General features: G+C 44.4%; 1 protein-coding gene across 1 annotated transcript; it reads left to right on the plus strand.

The window, feature by feature from the left end:
- The first annotated feature begins 20,156 nt into the window (after positions 1-20,156).
- LOC149348543 (uncharacterized) lies at positions 20,157-21,806 on the plus strand. Its single transcript, XM_089541790.1, has one exon. It carries the CDS (start codon positions 20,163-20,165, stop codon positions 21,804-21,806), a length of 1,644 nt encoding a protein of 547 aa, XP_089397916.1. The 5' UTR covers positions 20,157-20,162.
- Positions 21,807-23,385: the final 1,579 nt, after the last annotated feature.

Genomic DNA, 23,385 nt, shown 5'->3' on the forward strand with positions numbered 1-23,385 from the left:
ATTGGGCCAAACTTGAACCAGCTTGGTAGCACTCGTCCCATGAATTCATGGCCAGCCCGTTGGGATATGTGAGGTGACAAGTAGACGCACAACATGTTAAGTCCACTTTCGAGCTTGACACCGCACACTTCCCCCACATCAAAGTGCAAGTCGTCAAACTGTAGCGGTGTTAGGTTGACGTCTGGGTGCGCGTAAATGGCAACTCCCGCTGCTTGGTTGGAAGCACGACTTGCTCCTGTAACGTAGTGAAAGCCTTTCATCTCAGCTGGTGCCACCAAGGGATTCATCCATGTTTCAGTTAGACAGAGAACCTTGCACCGAGCCAAGACATGGTCATGTGTGACGTCTTGACCGTGTAGCGACAGTGAACGTACATTCACACAAGCTAGTGGAAGCTGTGATGCTTCCATGATCGCATTGCACCGCTGGGTGATTGTAGTCAAGCGATGCTTGTTTAGACGCCTGAACTCGTCCATGAGGCTGCAGTTTGGGTTGCTAGTCAAGCCGTGGCGGAACTTGGCCGTGCTCGTCGGCAAATTTGTTTTTCAGGAAAAGAAATGAATCTGTCTCGCATATCTCGGTGACACCTGAACCTCACCGGAAGAAGGGAGGGACATGAGAGTGAACGAAGACACCGTATTCAGTACACGCGGGTTTGAAAATGGTTTTTTGAGGAAAGGAAATGTATCTGTCTCGCATATATCGGTGGACACCTGAACCTCATCCGAAGAAGGGAGGGACATGAGAGTGAACGAAGACACCGTATTCAGTACACGCGCCTTTGAAAATGGTTTTTTGAGGAAAGGAAATGTATCTGTCTCTCATATCTCGGTGTACACCTAAACCTCGCCGTAACGGGAAGGGAGGAAGCTGGGAGTGAACGAAGACACCGTAGTCACTAGACGCGCCTTTGTTCATTCCAAATCATCGAGCTGGCATGGCGAAGTGGTAGCGTGCTCGTCTCGCACTCCGGAGACCGGGGTTCGATTCTCAAGCTCGGAAAATTTCCTACTCTATTTCATTTGTTTATCTGGTCTGACTAGAAAGGCTAATTGGTTAAGTAAGTCCCACTAACTTGGAGCATCACTATACGATCCCTTTAATTGGTTGCATGGTTAGTAGCCAAAGTGCAATTGGCCCCCTTTGAAATTCGCGCACTGTGACGTCACGACCGTTTCGACCAACTGAAAAGCGTGACATTTTCTGTCGACAACTTCTGCTTACAATGATGAGGCATTAAAGGCTTCCGCCTTAATAAATTCGAACCAAACCATACCACCTTGGTAATGATGCAAGGTTTACTACGGCAAAGAAGCAATCAATGATGCCTCGCGGATGAAGTTGCAAACACCAGAAAATAATACTATACAAGCTTATGTTGAAACGTTCGGCGATTGTATTACAAAAATAAATAGGATGCAAACCTTTGAAAGAGATGGGAGTCACAAATATACAGGGTGTCCACGCTAACTTTAGCCAAGGGTTAAAAAAAAATATTTGAGGTAGGCCAGGGAAACCACCTACATACATCTACCAACCGGCTTGCGCATCATAGGCAATTTTTTGTTTGGAATTAATTAATTAGCAATTAAGATATTTTTTTTAATTCGCGCATATTGACTTTAGGCAGAAAATGTGAATAGCGAAGTTGGAGAGCACCTTGAGAAACCCCCATTCCATTTGTTTGCGGTAAAGAAAACCTCACGTGTATGTTTTTTCCAAGCTCCAAAGAAAGCCCGCGAAATACAAAAAAAGTCACGTGACTAGCGCATTCGCGCGCCACGATTGTGCTGCTCTCAACCGTGGCTTGAGTGAACGAAATCAGCTCAGTGCGCCGGCAGGCCGATATGTCAACGGTGGTTGCGGCGCCCGCGCGAGCCAGTCTGCAAGCGTGACGGTGCAAGTTGCAGCGAACGCGCCGGGCATTGTGGGCTATGACATGATGGCCAAAGGTGACAAACACAAATTCGACCAATTTTATTCGCCACTGTGAGGCAAAAGAAGATAAGTAAAATACTTGCTTATCTTCTTTTGCCTCGCAGTGGCGAATAAAACTGGTCGCATTTGTGTTTGTCACCTTTGGCCATTCCATAGCTCACAACTTGCACCGTCACGCTTGTAGACTGGCTTGCGCGGGCGCCGCAACCACCGTTGATATATCGGCCTGCCGGCGCACTGAGGTCGTCGCGCCTTGCCAGCAGCTGATTTCGTTCACTCAATCCACGGTTGAGAGCAGCACAATCCTGGCGCGCGAATGCGCTAGTCACGTGATTTTTTTGAATTTCGCGGGCTTTCTTTGGAGCTCGGAAAAAAGATACACGTGAGGTTTTCTTTACCGCAAACAAATGGAATGGGGGTTTCTCAAGGTGCTCTCCAACTTTGCTATTCACATTTTCTGCCTAAAGTCAATAATAACGAATTTAGAAAAGTTGTCTTAATTACTAATTAATTAATTCCAAACAAAAAATTTCCTATGATGTGCAAGCCGGTAGGAAAATGTATGTAAGTTGTTTCCCTGGTTTACCTCAAATATTTTGTTTTTTAACCCTTGGCTAAAGTTAGCGTGGACACCCTGTATAGCCAAGCAAAAATAGACCTCAAGAAAAATTCGACAGACAAGTGGGTGGTGCGTGGTACAAAAGGATTGAATTCAAAATAGATTATGAGTCAAAAAGCCACAAGCAGTACGAAAGGGTCAAAGTTGTATAAAAGACACGAGGTCCCGAAGACGAGAAATCTTTAAACAATTAAAAATGGCCGACTGCATCTTCTGTTTTTAGGCAGCGCAAAACTTCCGATTTATGTTCTGCAGCTCTTGTTGAGAATTATCGACCACTGAAGAGTTCCGATAGCCGCTCCCTGCCGCTAATCACTGCATGTGCTACCGGCATCCTAGATGCTTGGTTTTCTGTCCTATCAAGTTCTGCAGGCAATGCAACATTGGTAAAGCTCACGTATTATCCGCTCAATATCACCAATTGCTGAAAACAGTTTTACGATATTCGAATTTAGATTTCAGAAATATAAGTTCACGACGGTGAGAATTAATGTGGGCAGCAATTCGATCTGCAGTTCCTAAGGATCCGAATCGGAATCAGAATCAGTCTTTATTTCTTTGTACATTTCATAAGTACAGCATATCATGCACAAGGAGGTCCCGAAGTCAAAGACTGTAATGGGACCTCCTGATTAAATACATCGAGTAAAACATTTAACAGCGATGCTTAGCATATTGCTATTGCGAGTATGAGGTGAACATTTAATGAAATACCGCGTTCATTTTTCACTAAAACGTCGCTTACCTTCAAATGCGGCGCCATGTAATCGGCCACATAATAAAGTCACCGAACAGTGCTGCATGGTTATGCGTCATTTTGTAGATTCGCTATGTGGAATGTTGTTATGTGAAAACAAATGCATAATTTGCAATAGCCTCACAGCTTGCGTGCATTTGTGAGACATTTGCCTAACAGGATTGCCATGAAAACTGGTTCTTCTGAGCTAAAACCTAAATTAAGACTGGATGTTGAGGAATTAAGAAGTTACAGAATGTAAACAGTGTTTTTGGTAGAATTGGACCCCAGGTGACTGAACACCAGAAGAGAATCGAAGGTGTTTGCAGTGAACTTGTTCTTTTACCCGAGCGAGCAGAAAGAAAAGAGGAAAAAATAGAGAAGTCTACATACCCAGTTTTGTGAAATAGGCAAGCACATCGCGCTCACTGACTGCGTACTATCGTTCGGTACTTAGGCGGTATTTTTCCTTCTTTGCAAGTGCCTACTTCCAGAGAGCGCAAGCTTTTATACGGTCGAATTGATTTATTTTCATCAACGTTAGTTAGCGACCTCACATAATTCATAATTTCTTGTTCACTGGCCCGCCCATGTTCCCATCCTTTTAAATTGCTATTTATTTTAAGTGGCCCACGATATTTTCGCAAACGGAAGATGCAAAATATCCTTAAGGCACGTCGTTGAACCTAAAGACTGTTTTGGACTGTCATGACGTCAACGGCCTCTTCTATTTCGGGCCTGCTTCATTTCTCATTCAATTTAAGTGCTCGGTAATGTATTCAGAACATCCACATTAAGCAGAAACTTGCTCAGATGACCCCGGCGTCTCGGAGGTCAAAAGCCGCCTTTTTTGCGGTTTGGTTTATGGTTTATGGGGTTTAACGTCCCAAAGCGACTAAGGCTCTGAGAGACGCCGTAGTGGAGGACTCCGCAAATTTCGACCTTATTTGCCTTGAGTGGTTTTCAATGGGATACAGCAGAACTTAAAGGTGCACTAAAGAGGAATCTGAACTCGTATATTTAGTACAGCAGAATGTTGGGCCAGCTGGTGTAGCGACATATTCAGGAAAAACTTTGCGCAGAATAACACAAGACGGGATTGGGAGAGACACACGAGCGTAAACTTGCAACTGTATTCTCACAAACGATTCACCGCCTTAAGAAGCAGAAAGGGCGCGAGCGTGCAATATCCAGTGCAACACGTGTGGGGGAAAAAACAGTGAGCACATGGGTACAGCAAATACAGCATCACTGATAGGTACGAGAGATATTCTTGCTCCGCACCACGTGACCAACCATGTGACCAGCCACGGCGCCGCCACGCTGAAGGCTCGAAATGCTAGCGTAATGTAGCGCGCGGCGCACACAACAGCTGCGTGCTCTGACGTCACTCCGCGCATGCGCACAACTGACGAGGCGGGCGGCGTCTGCTCCGCCGTCGGCGCAAAGGCGAGGCGCGCGGCGCGCACACCAGCTGTGGGCTATGACGTCGCTTCGCGCATGCGCACAGCTGGCGGTGCGGTGGTGCCACGGCTCAGCGCGCAGCCACGCTGTCTTCACGAAGGGGCTGGCGTAGTGTAGCTATCGCTACAGAAGCCATCTACAGGGGAACACAAGCTCTGCACTTCCAACTGCTGTTTGCGCGACAGTGTAAGCAGAATATGCGTTCTGCCTGAGGGCGCCAATGCAAGTCTGTAGCGCATGCTTACTGCCGAATGGGAGAGATGAAAACAGCGCCAGAACTAACGGCCCCCTTAATCATTTGGAATTTAGTCACGCATGGAAATAGAAGTCATGATAGACCAGGTAGATACAAGGGCAAGAAAAAAAAATTAGGAGACGCTTAAGCACCGCCTTTAAGAGTGTGACGCAATAGCTTTAATGGGTTTCGGCAGCGGCTTCTCTTCCCTACGCAGACGCGGCACCGTTTCTACAACATATGAGATGGTTTGGTTTGGTTTATGGGGTTTAACGTCCCAAAGCGACTAAGGCTATGAGAGACGCCGTAGTGGAGGGCTCCGGAAATTTCGACCACCTGGGGTTCTTTAAAGTGCACTGACATCGCACAGTACACGGGCCTCTAGAATTTCTCCTCCAAAGAAATTACACCTGCCGCGGCCGGGATCGAACCCGCGTCTTTCGGGTCAGCAGCCGAGCACCATAACCACTACCGAGGCGGCATAACCGCGGCGGCATGCAACATATGAGAGGCCACACGGCAGACGTGTAAAGTCTCGCTGTATGCAATCTTTATGAACGTGTCTGTGTGGCCTATGAGTAGCGCGTCTGACTCGCAACCTAACAGACAAGGATTTCATTCTACACTAATAGCCCGAATATTCTTTTGCGCGCAATTCAACTGCGGTATACACTGACATCTTCTAATGACGTTTCAGTCATCCTAAGACTTTCTAATCACCAGTTTCCTAATGGTTAATCACTTTTCGAATCCGCCGTTCCGCTTGTGACGTCGCCAAATCTTAGAACAGTCCAGATTATTTGCTCACACCGCCGCCGCCGACGAATGTACCGTATTTTGTGGGATACGGATCGCGTTAAAATACCACGGTTTCTAGTACGCCGCCGGGACCGGGCGCATAGTCCATGGAACTGCATATGTTGACGTATATGATTTATTTGATGAATGCACCTTCTTTTTAGGTGCAACAAAAATTGAGCTTTAAAAATTTTCTTATTCAACAGTATCCTGGCTCCTAGACCACACAGGGTCTATCACTGCTCTATCGACAAAAAAACATTTTTTGCTTTGCATTCATCGCTTTGGACATTTTTAGACCAGACGTCGATAGCCCTGAATTCAGAATCCGCCTTCCGTTCCAGGTGAAACATACAGATGAACATCAGGTTGGCCGCTTGTGATAGCAGCCAATTGAGGCGTATGCATCTTAAAGATGGCAGCCAATGAGCAGCTTCGTGCTTAAATTTCGTTGGGAATTATAGGGAAGAGACGGGTGGTGGTGGTCAAAAGCAGAGATATTTTGCTGCAGCAAGAACGCCTACAACCACTAAAGTGTGCAATAGCATGAATGAAACAGAGCAAAAGTATAACCGTAAAAAACAACTGATAAAAGATATAAGAGTGCAATTAGCCGGGCCAGTTGGTTCATGGCACGTATAAATTACAGCGTACAATTAAGAGATATAAATAAACAAGGGATATAAAACTGAAGAAGCGTAGCTTGTTGGGCGAGTTGGTGCATGGTAAGTAGAAAACCTGCGAAAAGGACGCGTTCACAAGGAGGAGAAGTACACAGGAGTACACAGGAAGTACACAGGATATAAAACATTACATTGGAAAAGGGGAGTTTTAAACGGCGATTTTGAAAACGGAACATTTCTTTTCTAAAACAGTATTTCGATAAAGGTTAGAGTTACGTAAGAGGCCCAAAATTATCGGATTAGTGGAATTAGCAAACAAGGAAATTACACCTGAGCACCTATAACTGATATTCAGCCCTGTAGACCCAAGGGTCCGATTGATGTTCGGAAATTCGTGCTCAGAAGAAATAACTACTGAAGAAAACCTTGTGCCAGTTCGCTGATTTTAGTGACAGCATTGTAGAGAGAGAGAAGAGAGAGGGAGTTTTTTTGCAAGAAAAAACTGAACAAGGGAGCTAGAAGCCTCAGAGAGCTTGTCAACGTCTCGTCAATACATCTCTTTTATGAAGACAGACACACGCTTTTCGTTACTATCAATTTCTGCAGGAAATGCAGTACTAGTAACCAGTTGCTTTAGTTCAAGAACATCGCCAACCAAGAAAAATCAAGGTATTTAGGTTCTTGGAAATTACATTTCAGTACTGCTTACTTCATGAAGCTAGGAATTAATGTGAAGTGCGAATTGATATGAGGCATAGTTTTTGTGTCCTTTAATGATACTCTTGCGACCATGGTGGCAAGTTTGATTCAATACAGCAGCCGATGTCCTCGAATCTACTTTAACTACCGCTAACTATACTAGAGTGCGATGCTGCGAGAACATTTGCATAATAACGTTAGAAAATAGCATCTGATGCTTATGCGTCCGATTTATCTCTTTAAGACGCTTCTTATGCGACACAAGACATTCAGCATATGCAGCGTAGACTCATGAGGGCTCAGAATATAGAATCGCCATACCAAGTGGTTACCCTGAACGGAAGGGTACATCAATAGTTATGTAATAAACGACTAGAGAAGTTAATTTGATGCCATGATTTCTTGTATATTCGCAGAATAGACATCTGAATTTTGTTTAGGGACTGTAACACGAAAAGATGAATGAACCAGTCGGTAGCTTTCTGTTCTGTGCGACCGAATAGGAGAGGTAGAAAGGGTAAAAACAAAACACTTGCCCTGTTCAGTGATATCAGGAGGTTCATTCTGCTGATTGTCTAATTTAAAATCTTAGGATGACGTTAAGCCAGGAATGGGGAACTTCTTCCCGGGAACTGCCTGTTTCCAACTGTATGGAACTTTGTAAGAAAAAATTTTTTCTTTTATATGCCTTGGCTGCTGTCTCCAAATTTTTATATTCCGTCGTTTTTTGGCCCCTTGTATGTTGCCCTTCCTCAAACGGTTACTGATATTTTTTGCTCGAGTGTGTTTTCAGAAGCGAGAAAGCACAAAACATCATTAGTGTGGCCAATTAAAAACAGTGAAGGTCTTGACGTCAAGTGCCCCAGCTTTCCGCCAGCTTTTATTTCCTATAAATTAAAGTGTTATATTTTGTCTCAAATGGTGAAATACACAGAACATCATTAATGCGGGCGGTGTAAATACTAAATTATGGGTTAGAGTTCGAGAGACGTTGTTTTTCAGCTTAAGTGGTTTTTGGGCACCTTAAGTATTTGGTGCTTTTATTTATAACCTTTAACTTTTTCAATGCGGAAGAATATATAGGGTTGTTGTATATTCGTCATTTTTTTCTTTTCGAAAGCATAATAAAATAGAGGAAACTGCAAGCCTCCAGGCCATTTTAGGCTTATGGTCGCATTAAAATGTGTCGTTTATATTGGGTATATATGAAAATAAACGAATAATGAATAAAAATTAATTAAATATTGAGAGCTATCACTTGAGCAGGGAATGCTTTCATTGGCTCGCTGACAATGCAGGACCCTCAAGTGCTGCCTTTCGGAAGTTGCTGGAATATCATTATGACGCCTGATGCCTTCAGGGACAATGAGGAGATACTGAAATTCGCCTGCTTTGATTGATGATATTGTAACGACACAGACGCTCGTTTCATCTAAATCGGATGTTTTGAAGCTCGAAAAGGCCAGAGAAGAGCTAAAGCGCCCGGCATCATTGACCAAATTCGAATTCAAATTGAGTGTACCGACACAGCCTTTTTGCACAGATACCTTAGGTTAGGGGAGAGTCACGAACTTCAAACCGGTGGCCACGGAACACATCGATTTTGACGACGCAAGTTTGAGTCGAGTGGTGGAAAAGTAGTTAACTAATTTTTATTGGCAAGAAATATGCAATTTGCTGCCTGAAATGAATCAATATATGTAGAAAGAGCGGTGAAGGCAAATTTTGCTATGAAGAAAAATTGCACGATGTTGACCTCAGCGTTCGCTTTAAGGGCGTATATGAAACACATACGACTCATGAAAGCTTATCATACAGTTAAAAAATAAGCTTAGGCCTGCGTGATAAACTTGTGGACTTAAATCACAAGGAGCTCTAAAAATAAATTATGATTAGCTTCAGATCTACGCCCGTGTTACAATAACCGCAAGAGAGCATACAAAAGTTCTGAATTAAGGCAGCGTTGCCACGACAGATAAGCTTTCAACCGTGAATAAGAAGTTATTTCTATCCATGGAGCGAGCATTTGATTCATTATCCTTGGGATTTCAAGAATACCCTTGTCTATTGGAGACATCTAAAGCTGGACGCTACACGTCGCTTTGGGACGTTAAACCCCATAAACCAAACCAAACCAAACACGTAAGGTTGTTATTCCACCTCTAGTTCATGAACGTCCATTACTAATAGATAGTTTATAGAAGAGCTGTAACATATTTTGAAGGTAGGTATTTTCTTCCCGTTCGACGTGCGAATTTTCTCGCAATAAACGTCTATAAGCATAGAGATGACAAATTTACAGAATTTGATGAAAAATGCATTTCAATTCTCTTTCAGCGCTTATACGCCTCTCCTTCAAATCTCCTTCAGCGCTTATATGCCAGTCGGGGTCCTTTTCGCTGGCATATTCGGGCCTGGAAATACTCAAGGTGCCTTTGCGGGTATAATGCTATCACGTGCTCCACGCGTAATGTAAATAAGTGGTGATTGCCCTCCTGACAGCAGTTACCACAAACGAAAGGACGACAGGAAAGGGAGAGTTTTCACTGTTCCCCGAAACGTCGCTTCGAGCCCTAAATTGTTCCCCCGTAGCTTGAAGTGTTTTGCAGTTTACGCGGACTGCCCATTTGTTAGAATTTAGGTATACAATGGACGAATTAAGTGCGTATTTACGAAAGTACCCATTAAATACATTGCAAACATCGAAATGTGATTGCTCGAAACTCGATTTCGAGGGTTAGATTGTTGAACGGCAGCTTGAAGTGTACTGCAAATATTCTAATGCGGACAGCCCATTTGTTATAATAGAAGTATACATTGTACGAATTGCGTATTTGCGAAAGTACACTTCAAATACATTGCTAACACAGAAATGTCATTCCCTGAAACGCGATTTCTATGAAGAAACTGTTGTAAGGTAGCCAGGAGTGTGCTGCAAATGCATTTAAAAGGACAGCCCGTTTTTTAGAACTCAATTATACTTCGGATGAATTAATTTCATATTACCGAAAGTACATTTTTAATACACTGACAAGATGCTAAAGCTGCATACATATTTTTCACGTATTTGAAACGTGCCCGGAATATGCTTTAATTAAGTGAGGTATTTTCGGCAAAATTTAAGAATATATTTCGAATACCAAACATGAAATTTCAGGATCATATTTCCTAAGCAGTTTTAGTGCATTCAAGAATACGAAATATGTTTAAAATACAATTGAAATATCCCACCCTATATTAGAAAGGTATTAGTTTTCGCTAAGGGTATTGACGACACCCTGTTCGCATTATACGAAATCAGTAGCGACGAATCCTTACTCTCCAACACTGTCCACACTGTAAAAAACGTACGCCGCTTTGGTTACGCTGAGCCCGCCAATAGCCATGTGGTATCAAAGTGCAAATGCACGCGCTTTGCTTCGAAGAGGCACCCTCAGTACGTCAAAGCATTTAAGAACCTTAATCAGCACACAGCAACTGCATCACGTCTACCTGGTTGTTCCGTGAAAGTTCTGTCCAGAACTTTCTCTGCCCTCGTGGCGAAGTACGGACGGCGGAATAAAAATTAAGATCTTGAGTGAGAGCAGAGAGCAAAACCTGTTATCCTAAATCAGAACTTGAATGAATGGCTACGGATGTTTAATCAATGTTGCTCGTGTGTGCTTTCAAAACACATTATTAATCCTAATGCTTACACAGATAAGGAATTATCGTTTCTTGAACCACTTTCTCAAATATGAGATTAAAATATGACAGCCTCGCACTACGCTATATGAAGTGCTTTTGCTGTGCAAGGTACATGATGCTTGAAAGCTGCGAGTAACTAACCGAAACCGTGGCGGCCATAAATTTAACTATTCTTTTGTTAGTAATGACTGCATAATAATGTTTGAAAAGCCAACGTGTGCTGAACGAGAATATTTCTAAGGTCGTGAAAGATATGATAATAGCTATAAAACAATTTTTGAACTTGACATCAAAAAACTTTCTCAAGCGGCAGAAGCATCACGAGGTCTCGAACTATTTCAAGCCGTTGGTCATTGCCATATCTTCAAAGAGCATCCTATACAACGACTCCCAGCAATAGCACTCTTGTAGGAGCCGCGTGTTCCCAATGAAAGGGCATCGCTTTGCTGGCGTGCTACGACTTAAAAATTAAGGCTTTGCAGCTGGTGTTCAAGTTCCTTTAAGAGTAGTAGGAAAACGGAGAGTCTGCATATTTACTAAGAAAACAAATTTTGTTGAAGAATATATATGGTTTGGTTTATGGGGTTTAAAAGTCCCAAAGCGACACAGGCTATAAGAGACGCCGTAGTCAAGGGCTCTAGAAATTTCGACCTAGGTGACTTGCATTGTAAACGCAGTGAGGAGGAGTTCTTTGCAGCCTCTGGACATCAGCGTGCCGGAAAGATTCCGTCGTCGACAAACCAGTCAACAAGAGTTTAGGTGCCGCTATGCAAATTTCACGCTGTACGCGATAATTTCATGGTTATCCAAACATCTCGCTTGATTTTTTTTATAGACTACAGAGCGATCATCAACTGATTATAATGAACGTGCTGCACCACGTGAACGCGTTATGTTAGTGAATATTAATATGAGTACGAGCTGCTGTAAAGTGACAGTGACATGTTTTCTCATTACCCATAAGAAGAGATATGCCGTTTAGAGTCAGTGGTTATAGCTTGCAGCTGCCGAGAACAAGCTGAATATTCCATCCCATTTGTGGCGGCCGCATTTCATAAAAGAACAAGTGCGAAAACGGCATTTGATTTACGGGTCAATGAACTGTAAAAAACCACCAAGCGGTCGAAATCAGGCGGGGTCTCCTTTTCTGTGTACGCTTCAGTCAACCCTTTCAGCACGCGCAGTAGCGTCTTTCTTCTTGGACCTTCAGAAATAATTTAGAGGAGTACAGTTCCTTTTTTTCTGAGTTTGGGCCTCTGTTAAGAGCCGTAAATTTTCTTAAGTAACAGCTTTAAGGCAATGTTATCAAATTAGTTCATTTCATAATTTCGTTTACTAGCACGAGGTGGTAATGAACGTGATATACTCCAGAAAATAATCTTAGAAAGAAGCAAGACGTAAAATTTTATTAAGAAAAGCTGTGTTTGTCATTATGTATAGAGTGTACCATTGCTGTTATGCTTTGTTAGCCAAATCACAGGGAACTGTAACGAAATTGCAATCAATAAAAAATAGGTATGTAAATTGCTTGCACTACAGTCAGTCGAAATAACTCAATTCGTCCGAAGAGTGCAAATTTCTCAAATATTATCAGTCCGGCATCTTCTCCACCTGAATATGTGATCTGCAAACTCTCCTACTTAACCAAATTCAAATGCGTCCTAAAAATATCAATTTATCATGCCAATGGCGGACGAAATCGCCGTATTCGCACTGCTCGCATTATTCTGTGTGTTTGTTTTTCAGCTAACAATGGACTTCCGAAGAAGTTGCAATGGGACTAACGAGGCAATTGCAGATCATGAGCTATATCTTGAAGTAAGACTCAAGAATACACATTTTACTTGGGAATAAAATTTCTATTCCAAAGGAAATTTCAGCAGTTGGCGTAGAAGCCAGATTGAGCTAAAAACCAGAATTTTTAAGAAAAATTGTGGGCGGCCCACCAATATGTCCTGAGTAGCCAAAGTGCACTTACTATAACGACTATGAAAACAGAAAGCAGGCAAATATATCGCTAAGACCGGTTAGTACAGTTGGTCGGATTTCAGTATTCGAACCAAGAGATTACAAATTGCGGAGAAAATACAACACTTGCAAGGATACATACCAACATTTTGTTCGCAACTGCTTTGGGAATGTGCTGAAAGCGCTTTAAATACACATTTTTACAGAATATTTACTACGATCTCTGAAGGTATGCAAATATCGAGCATGCTTGGCTTTTCCCTGCGACTATGTAAACCTTTTTGAACAAGAGCTCAGGTTAAAGGTGAAAAATCCGGGGGTCTTTGTACTGCGCAGCAACCTTCTCAAACAATTCCATTACGAAATTGCAGGCTGCCGGCAGCCCCTATGAAGACAGTGTCATATAAAAGGTGGATGATTTCTTGGCGACTGCAAGTCAAAGCAGTTCCTCCACAAATACGAAAGTGTCAGTTGTTATGTACTGGCTGAGAACATAAAGGCCGAACCTGACTATGCATTCAAGTTGAGTACTAAAGCCTCTGGTAACCACGCGCTTTAAGTCTAGTGTCGGGGATCAACTTATAGAAGAAAACAAAAATATTCAATAAAGTTTATGCATTCAGAGCTTTCATATTCTTTTGTTATTTCCTACTCAGAGGTTAGTTCCTTGCTGACAACTACTTTCACAAGCCTCTGTAGTAGTACGAAAAATATAGCCTATAAATTTTTCGGCGAGCACATTGTTATAGCACAGTTTTTTTATTCTGCGAGTAGATAAGGCCGTACCATTGGAACCTTTCTTGGACGCAAGTCCCGACTTGCATCCAGTTGTCCCCCATTCCTACCGTCAAAGAAATTTCAACCTAAAGAAAGGGCCGCAGTAGCAATGGCGAAAATCTACCATGACCACGGGACTATAATGGAGGGTGTTTAATGACGGTTGGCCAAGAACACCCGCTTTGAATTCGGGAGGTGCTGGGCTCAATAAGCTGAGCCACAGGTTACCCGTTGAGTATTTAGTCTGTAGAGTCCTTACCTCTACCTGGTGGTCAGTTTTTTGGGGCTAAGTGCTTCGGAAAAAAAATCTTTTGTTTTTGTTTTATTTTCATGCCTGAAGCGTTCTCGGCTGCCGGAAAGAAAAACATTCTCAATATGCATGGCGGAAGCGAATGGTCACTGAAACCAAGCAGCCTAGGCCTTGTTTTTAGTTTGTGGTGTTTATTAATTGGCGATTAGCAGTGTAACTATGTTAACACTTAAAGATAGTAATAACTATGCTCCTTGATTTGGTGGCCGCCTGCTGATGTAGTGTAATATAATCACGGGTACCTTTTCCCATTCCCTTGTGTGGTGAATTCTGAATATAGGCAAACTGCAATTGGCCGTGACGCATGTCGTCACCTAGTGGTCACAATTATCAACGCTCAGGCGGCCAGGAACACTTCGGCCAATTAGCTGCTGCCTCTGTTGCTTGCAACGTGAGCATTTACATCCAATTTGGCTTATTTGAAACAACATGTTTAACGGCCTTCATGGGGTCATGTGACCAACTACCTCCGATTAAAAGAGGAAGAAGAATGTCGGTACCGGTGCTTGACCGACTCTTACAGTTGCGCACAGGACCCAGAAGAAAAAATTCAGGGGGCACTTTGGCTCTCTGAAGTACTGCAAAGCGAAAGCCTTTCCTGGAGCACTGTTTGGCATTGACTGCGAGAGTGTTTGTGCTGTACTCGTGCTTTATTTGACTACACACTTTGACTGCCGACTTTGACTGATTCTTTAGCACGACTCTCTCTCTGCTTCGATGAGTTCGGTTGTATCCATGACTCTGATCGCAGTAATGAGGTATGTAATGTGGTCACCTACGGATGCCTTACGCCCCCTGTCGGAGCGGACAACGATTATTTTTTATTAGTTCTCGTCTGCTCCAAAAGGGGGCGTCAGGCATCCGTGGGTGACAGAATTACTTCGAATCCGCGCACTCTGACGCCATAACTATTTCGACCAACCGAAAAGCGTGACACCTCTGCTGACAACTTTCTGTCGACAACGATGAGGCATTAAAGTCTTTCTTCGCCTTAAAATTAGACCGCTTCCTGTCGAGGCGGCTGGAAAAACTCACCGGTCGTTCCCGCCTGTTACGACGCGTTTTTCAGCGACTGGTGGGTTGGTGTGAAGTGCTTACGCTAGCATGAGTGTTAAGTGACCCTCGGCAGGGGAGTGATTGTACGATGCGTTTCTTCCGATACACTCGCATTAGTTCAAGTGTAAGTTTCAGAATACATTTCGGGAGGGCGTCGACACTGACGACGACGCCATGATTTCATGCAATGTGCTGGCAGCAGAACTGCACTGGGGCTTTGTGTCACTTTCCTGAAGGGAAACTTGTCACTCACCCAATGAATTGTCTACGAACAGAGCTGTTTAAGGAGAATAAATCCCCGTACAGAGATGAAACACGCGACACGGTGAGACTATGTGTGTTTTCCTTTTGTCAACGAAAGGGATTATCTCTAGTCACATCTCTTATAGTACTACTGTAAAAATAGTCCTTCACAACGAACTGATAAACCAACTACCTAATAAAGTCTTTCGCCTTTCTCTGCGCTTATAATGTGCCAAACGTCCTGTTGCGGACGCCAGAAATGCCACATGAGCACTCCTGTGTGCCCAAAAGAGCGTATGGGGGTAGCTGCTCTGGTCTTTCAGGAGGTGCCTTCTACTCGGTGTGACAAGCTGAATCGGAAACAGCCACCAAGGGACAAAAGAGGGTAGTCATTTGGTGCTATGCTTTTCCGAGTCGCAAGTAGGAGAAGGGGTTGTAGTCATGGGTTCACAAACAAAAACAAACTTTATATTAAGAAAAAGTCGATTCAGAGGATTTACATAGCACTCAATAAAGCACAGGCACAGTGTTTGCCAAAACAATGCAACGCGTGCATCGCAATACCTAACAGAGGCTATAATACATCAGGGATCTTGCACATAAGAGAAGTTTGCAATTAAGGTACTCCAGTACAGAGAGAGGGAAAGAAAGAGAACACAATTTCTTCACTGCGCATTGCGACAGTACGACGACCGAAGTGTGACCATGAGGCCTCTCCGAAGACTGGCGCCCGCGCTGCCTTGTAGGTCCGTGGCCACGCAAGTGGTTTTGACCCGGGAGTTGTGAGGGAGAGCTTCTTGGAAGTTAGAACTGTTCGTCTCCGGAGACAGTCTCTGATTCGCTCGCCAGCTCCAATCGAGTGCCGACGCGTCGGTGTATCGGTCCGACGCCGCCTGATATTTTTGCCAGAGCTCGCGCTCGCCTGAATGTCGTTGCTGCTCCCTGCCGCTGCTCCTCTACTTGCCCTACGCTCGTGCTCCTGGCCCCAAGGAGTACGTGCTCAGCCACGCGCACCTCCCACAACGTGTCTTCCTTCTCCTTAGTCTAAGAGGCCTTCTCGACAGTCGGTCGCTCTGGTGGCCCCATCCTCGCGGCCAAGCCGGTCTCCTTCAGCCCTCCGGCCGCAAAGGCGGCCTTGCCCCCATCTCCCCTTCGGAAAGCCTCACGAGGGCCGTCATCGCTAGCTGTGGCGGCGTCGGTCCGAGGTCTCCTACTCCAAGCAACCGGCTGCAGTCGCCCATGGCAACAGCTATTCCTACTGCCCTTCGGGCATCCCAGTCATCTCAGCATTTCCTCTTCACGGGTCGTCGTCGTTAGCTGCAGCGGCGGAAGCCTATGGACTTCATCTCCCAGCAGCTGACCTACAGCCCTTCAAGCGGCTGCTTTCCTACCATGGCGGGCCATTCTCCTTTCGTCTCCATCATTCTGCAAGCATTCTCATTCACCCAGGGCTGCTCTCCAGTTCATCCAACCTCTTCCTCAAGTTTGCACAATCGGACTTTTTCACTGCCCTACCTCGGAGCCGTGCTGCTGTTGTGTGTGTGTGCACGAGTGTGTCCACGCAAACTACCTACCGTGCTTGTGCTGTGTGTACTCGTCCACTTTGCTCTCCCTCACACAGTTCCTCATGTGCCTTTTTTTTCTGTGAGTTATTCAGTTCCTATATCACGGACTACCATCTCCCTGCGCTTTGTGTGCTCGCCTGCAATCGCCTTTTGCCAGTTGGATTACTAAACTTCCGACCAGCGCAAGACTTCCCTCAGTCCCACCTCCTTACCTCACCTATTCCTACAGGACCTACACACCCTGCGTACGTCCGCCAGTCTCTACCATTCATGAATTGCCTACCGTCAAACCCTGAGAATGCATCCTGACCTCCTGTGCTTTCACGCGTGCGGTGTACTTCGCGCGCGCCCTGGATTCCTTCGCTGACTTCCCCATCTCGCCACATCATCCCCCCCCCCTCTCATTTCTGGCTCGGAGCAGTGATCCCTGCACAGGGAAGCAGGAGATAGAGCCACATCCTTCACAAACGAAGCGACCTAGGAGGCTAGAACTACTGCACGGGCTGACCGACGACACTAAACGTCCTTCATAGACAGGGTGTTTCACCTAAGACTTTCTGCAATTTTTAAAAATAAGCTATTTGAATTAGATGCGCGCTTTTTCTGGCATAGCATGGTCAGTGGTGTAGCACATCATAATGCAGCTAAGACATGCTAACTAGCAGGCTTGTTAACCAATAAGAACTCTAGTTTGGGCTAGTTGGTTCATGATTCAACAGGAAAATGGCGCAAAAGACGTGGACAAAAGAGACAAACACGACAGGACCAGCGCCAACTTACAACTGAATTTTATTTCGCACCAAACCCGCCTTTATGTAGGCCAACACGCCCTAACATCCGTGTAATCACGCACAGTCAGTAGAAAAGATCACAGTAAGATATCTAGCACATGAAGCGCAATAGCGACCACGTAACATACTATCATGGCTAAAAAAAAAAAACCAACAAAAGTATAGCAAACAACACTAAAATGGTCATGGCCAAGCAACTCTTCAACACCAAAAACGATACACACTCATGAGTGATACCAGATGACCAACAAGAAACGTGGAAAAAGGTGAAGAATGAAGCGTTAAGACCAAAGCAGTGTCAAAGGTAAAAAAAAAAAAAAAGGTTGAAATGGATGAAGAGTGCAAACCTTAAAAATTGGAAACCAAAAACCAGCAGCCACATGAATGATAACCGATGACCAACCAGAAAAAAGATGGACGCGAAGCTGAGACCAAAGTCGGCGTCGAAGGTATAAAGACGAGAAAAAAATTGGAAACGAACAACCAGCAGCCATATGAATGATAACCGATGACCAACAAGAAACATGAAAAAGGATGAATGCGGAGCTCAGACCAAGGTCAGCGTCAAAGGTGTAAAAAACGAGAACAAAAACCGCGCAAAAAACCGCACATCGTTAAAAAAATCGTCAAAAATTGCAACCAATGCCAAAGGAAAGAGCGTGCACAACAAAACAAAACGAAGAGCCTACAGAAAACTTTCTAGAAAAGTGTACTCCTCGTTGCTAAGCGTAATGGATGGCTTGCTGACGCATCTGCTTCCTTCTTTCCTGATGTAAAAGGCTTCGACCACCTCTCTCTCAAATCTGTCCTTCCCACTCCTCAAAAAAATAGTTTTCTCGAACTCCGGACGGCAACCCCTGCAGGCTTTGCAATGATCCACTAGAAAGCTTCCTTCGTTATTCCGCAGATTCCGGCAGTGCTCGCTGGCTCGCTCATTAAAACATCGACCAGTTTGGCCAATGTAGCTGAGCCCGCAACTTAAGGGAATCTGGTAAACAACCCGCGTCCTGCACCGTGTGAACTTGTTTTGATGTTTCACAGTACAAGCCGGTTGTTTTTTCCCGTTAGTCATTGCGCAAAGCTTAGAAAGTTTGCAGGGGGCTGAGAATGCGACCTGAACATTATGTCTGCCTGCTACTTTTTTAAGGTTGTGTGAAACCTTGTGGATATACGGTATTACTGCCACACGGTTGCGTGAAACCGGATCTTTGCTTTTAGGACCTTGCTTCAGCTTCTGCAGTATGGCTTCACACACGGAAGTAACATCATCCTTTCATGTTTCATCCTTTTTCATGTTTCTTGTTGGTCATCGGTTATCATTCATATGGCTGCTGGTTGTTCGTTTCCAATTTTTTTCTCGTTTTTATACCTTCGACGCCGACTTTGGTCTCAGCTTCGCGTCCATCTTTTTTCTGGTTGGTCATCGGTTATCATTCATGTGGCTGCTGGTTTTTGGTTTCCAATTTTTAAGGTTTGCACTCTTCATCCATTTCAACCTTTTTTTTTTTTTTTACCTTTGACACTGCTTTGGTCTTAACGCTTCATTCTTCACCTTTTTCCACGTTTCTTGTTGGTCATCTGGTATCACTCATGAGTGTGTATCGTTTTTGGTGTTGAAGAGTTGCTTGGCCATGACCATTTTAGTGTTGTTTGCTATACTTTTGTTGGTTTTTTTTTTTTAGCCATGATAGTATGTTACGTGGTCGCTATTGCGCTTCATGTGCTAGATATCTTACTGTGATCTTTTCTACTGCCTGTGCGTGATTACACGGATGTTAGGGCGTGTTGGCCTACATAAAGGCGGGTTTGGTGCGAAATAAAATTCAGTTGTAAGTTGGCGCTGGTCCTGTCGTGTTTGTCTCTTTTGTCCACGTCTTTTGCGCCATTTTCCTGTTGAATCATGAACCAACTAGCCCAAACTAGAGTTCTTCTTGAGCATATTTCTTCTACACTGGGCCCTTTACTGTCTCGAAGCTCTCGCACCGAACCAGCCATTGTGTGTGTCAACCTCATCGCCGTGTCTACATGCCAGGCCCGAGTCGTTTCCTACTGCTTGAAAAGGAAACTGGTTCCCTTGGAAGTCCACTCTCTCTTTGGTGTTTTGGAGCCATCCTGGGGCCACGTCAGGCGTGTTTGCAGAATACTCAAGTCTGAGTATTGGCGGCAGGTCCGAACGTATCAAGACTGGCTTCGACTCCTTGTTGTACTTGGTAAAGAACCTGTGAAAGAAAACAGGCGCTTTCAGGAGCTCAAGCGGCTGGCAGCGAATTCTACTGAGTTTCTTTGGCAACGCGCGCTTTCGAACCTGCTTCATCGTTCAAAGGAGCCCTGTGTTGAAAGCCCTCAACGGGTGACGGTGCTGGGAGGAGCAGAGCTGCCAGAAGAGGTCGAGCGGGTTTTAGAAAAAGGACCAAAGTTTAGCCTCGCACCTTCTGCACAGCGTCAGGAACTTTTAAACCTCGTTAGACGGGTGGCTAGCCATGCCGCGGACCAAGAAAAAGACAGGATCATAAGCGACGGTGTTGCCTTCTTGAAGACGAGCGTTAATCGCAGTCTTCCAAAAGATAAACTGCATCTACAGAAGATATCAAGCATTCTCAAAGACAAGGACCTCGTTGTGCTGCAGGCCGACAAGGAGGGTGGCTTTGCAGTTATGCCGTCCGGTTTATTTCGTGACAAGGCTTTAGCTGCAATACATAAGAACTTCAAGCAGGTACCGTTCAAAGTGCGGAAGCAAAAAACTAAGGCTCTTCAGATCCTAGAAGACATGCACCTAGAGGGCATAAAAAAGCTGGCCCAGGAAGAAAAAGGAAGGTCTCTGGAAGTTTTCTTCACCGTGAAGACCCACAAGCCTGGTTTACCGCTACGCACCATCGTTTCGGAAAGGGGGACGTGGCAACGTCTTGTCAGTAGCTACCTTCAAACCCACCTTGGACGCCTGGTAGGCAAGGACCCGTTTCTTGTGCGCAGTTCGTGCGAGGTGCAAAACCACCTGGAGTCTTTGCCCCCCAAGCACTACACAGGGTTTTCCATCGACATTGAAGAGCTGTTTTATTCCGTTCCCCATCAAGGACTTTTAAAGGCTGTCAGGGAAACCATCCAGTCCACCGGCGAAGTCCCTTTTCAAAATGCAGCAGGAGTAAGCGTTGACAATTTCATTTCTTTGTTAGAATTTTACCTAAGTTCGACTGCTGTTTTGTTTGATGGAAAATTCTTTGTTCAGAAGAAGGGAATCTGCATTGGCTCGTCTGTAGCTCCCGCCCTTTGTGATATTTTTCTCTCCATTGTAGGAGCTGACATCAGATGCCACCTTGTTGATCCGCACGTAGTCTCTGTACATAGGTATGTTGACGATTTCTTAGTTATCCTTAAAGACACTTCTGAGCATGAGCTAGACGCTGCGGTCGCAAGGACTATGTCCGTGTTTTCAGAACACAGCCAAGGCCTCAGTTTTACTAAGGAGGTCCCGACAAATGGCGAACTCCAGTTCTTGGACCTTAGGGTACGGTTTTGCAAACATGGCTTGTGTTGGATGTACAATCCGCGTTCAAAGAAAGGTTTGCTCCCCTTTGACAGTGCTCATTCGAAGCTTGTGAAGCGGGCAATTGTTTCGAACTCCTTGCAAGCGTCTTTGAACAAATCATGCCCCCATATGGTCTCGTCCAGTTTCAGTGCTCAAGTTCAGCGGTTAAAAGTAGCAGGATACCCCTCTTGTATGGTTACTTCCGTGTGTGAAGCCATACTGCAGAAGCTGAAGCAAGGTCCTAAAAGCAAAGATCCGGTTTCACGCAACCGTGTGGCAGTAATACCGTATATCCACAAGGTTTCACACAACCTTAAAAAAGTAGCAGGCAGACATAATGTTCAGGTCGCATTCTCAGCCCCCTGCAAACTTTCTAAGCTTTGCGCAATGACTAACGGGAAAAAACAACCGGCTTGTACTGTGAAACATCAAAACAAGTTCACACGGTGCAGGACGCGGGTTGTTTACCAGATTCCCTTAAGTTGCGGGCTCAGCTACATTGGCCAAACTGGTCGATGTTTTAATTTGCGAGCCAGCGAGCACTGCCGGAATCTGCGAAATAACGAAGGAAGCTTTCTAGTGGATCATTGCAAAGCCTGCAGGGGTTGCCGTCCGGAGTTCGAGAAAACTATTTTTTTGAGGAGTGGGAAGGACAGATTTGAGAGAGAGGTGGTCGAAGCCTTTGACATCAGGAAAGAAGGAAGCAGATGCGTCAGCAAGCCATCCATTACGCTTAGCAACGAGGAGTACACTTTTCTAGAAAGTTTTCTGTAGGCTCTTCGTTTTGTTTTGTTGTGCACGCTCTTTCCTTTGGCATTGGTTGCAATTTTTGACGATTTTTTTAACGATGTGCGGTTTTTTGCGCGGTTTTTGTTCTCGTTTTTTACACCTTTGACGCTGACCTTGGTCTGAGCTCCGCATTCATCCTTTTTCATGTTTCTTGTTGGTCATCGGTTATCATTCATATGGCTGCTGGTTGTTCGTTTCCAATTTTTTTCTCGTTTTTATACCTTCGACGCCGACTTTGGTCTCAGCTTCGCGTCCATCTTTTTTCTGGTTGGTCATCGGTTATCATTCATGTGGCTGCTGGTTTTTGGTTTCCAATTTTTAAGGTTTGCACTCTTCATCCATTTCAACCTTTTTTTTTTTTTTTTTACCTTTGACACTGCTTTGGTCTTAACGCTTCATTCTTCACCTTTTTCCACGTTTCTTGTTGGTCATCTGGTATCACTCATGAGTGTGTATCGTTTTTGGTGTTGAAGAGTTGCTTGGCCATGACCATTTTAGTGTTGTTTGCTATACTTTTGTTGGTTTTTTTTTTTTTTTTTAGCCATGATAGTATGTTACGTGGTCGCTATTGCGCTTCATGTGCTAGATATCTTACTGTGATCTTTTCTACTGCCTGTGCGTGATTACACGGATGTTAGGGCGTGTTGGCCTACATAAAGGCGGGTTTGGTGCGAAATAAAATTCAGTTGTAAGTTGGCGCTGGTCCTGTCGTGTTTGTCTCTTTTGTCCACGTCTTTTGCGCCATTTTCCTGTTGTTAACCAATATTTAATAGTTAACTTTTAAACTATTACCGTTGGCCTCCTTAATTATTGAGAGGCATGCAGCCCACCGTAAGTAATGTCCATATCCGTTTTTAGAATTTCGAGAACGCGATTATCCTCGGCGCTGTGGCCCAACAAATTTCGCCTACATCGCGCCAAAATACATGCGGTTTGAGAAGCTTGCAGGCGAAGCAACCTCTCCAGTGAGCCTAACTCGTCGAAATAGCCAAAATTTGTTGGGCCACAGCGCCGAGGATAATCGCGTTCTCGAAATTCTAAAAACGGATATGGACATTACTTACGGGGGGCTACATGCCTCTCAATAATTAAGGAGCCCAACGGTAATAGTTTAAAAGTTAACTATTAAATATTGGTTAACAAGCCTGCTAGTCAGCACGTCTTAGCTGCATTATGATGTACTACACCACTGACAATGCTATGCCAGAAAAAGCGCGCATCTAATTCAAATAGCTTATTTTTAAAACTTGCAGAAAGTCTTAGGTGAAACACCCTGTATATACGGGGTGCCGTGTCTGTTCGTAACTTCGCTTCAAGGTACGCACGCACATACAATCAGCATGAACAGTACAAACACCTCTCTCGCCGGTCTCGAGTCGCCACTGCATGTCCAACATCCTTGTAGAAACATTTTGAATATTGGAAAACTGCAAGGTACTGTTATGGTAATGTTGAAGGTAAGAGTCTATTCTTCCAATATGTAGCAAAATCTTGCTTTAAATTGCTTCCACAGCTCGCATCGAGCAGTTAAGAAAGCCGTTGAAAAACAATGAAGGACACTTTT

This window comes from Amblyomma mixtum, chromosome 4 (genome assembly GCF_055824585.1).
Source record: "Amblyomma mixtum isolate Tamu chromosome 4, ASM5582458v1, whole genome shotgun sequence".
Classification (NCBI taxonomy): domain Eukaryota; kingdom Metazoa; phylum Arthropoda; class Arachnida; order Ixodida; family Ixodidae; genus Amblyomma; species Amblyomma mixtum.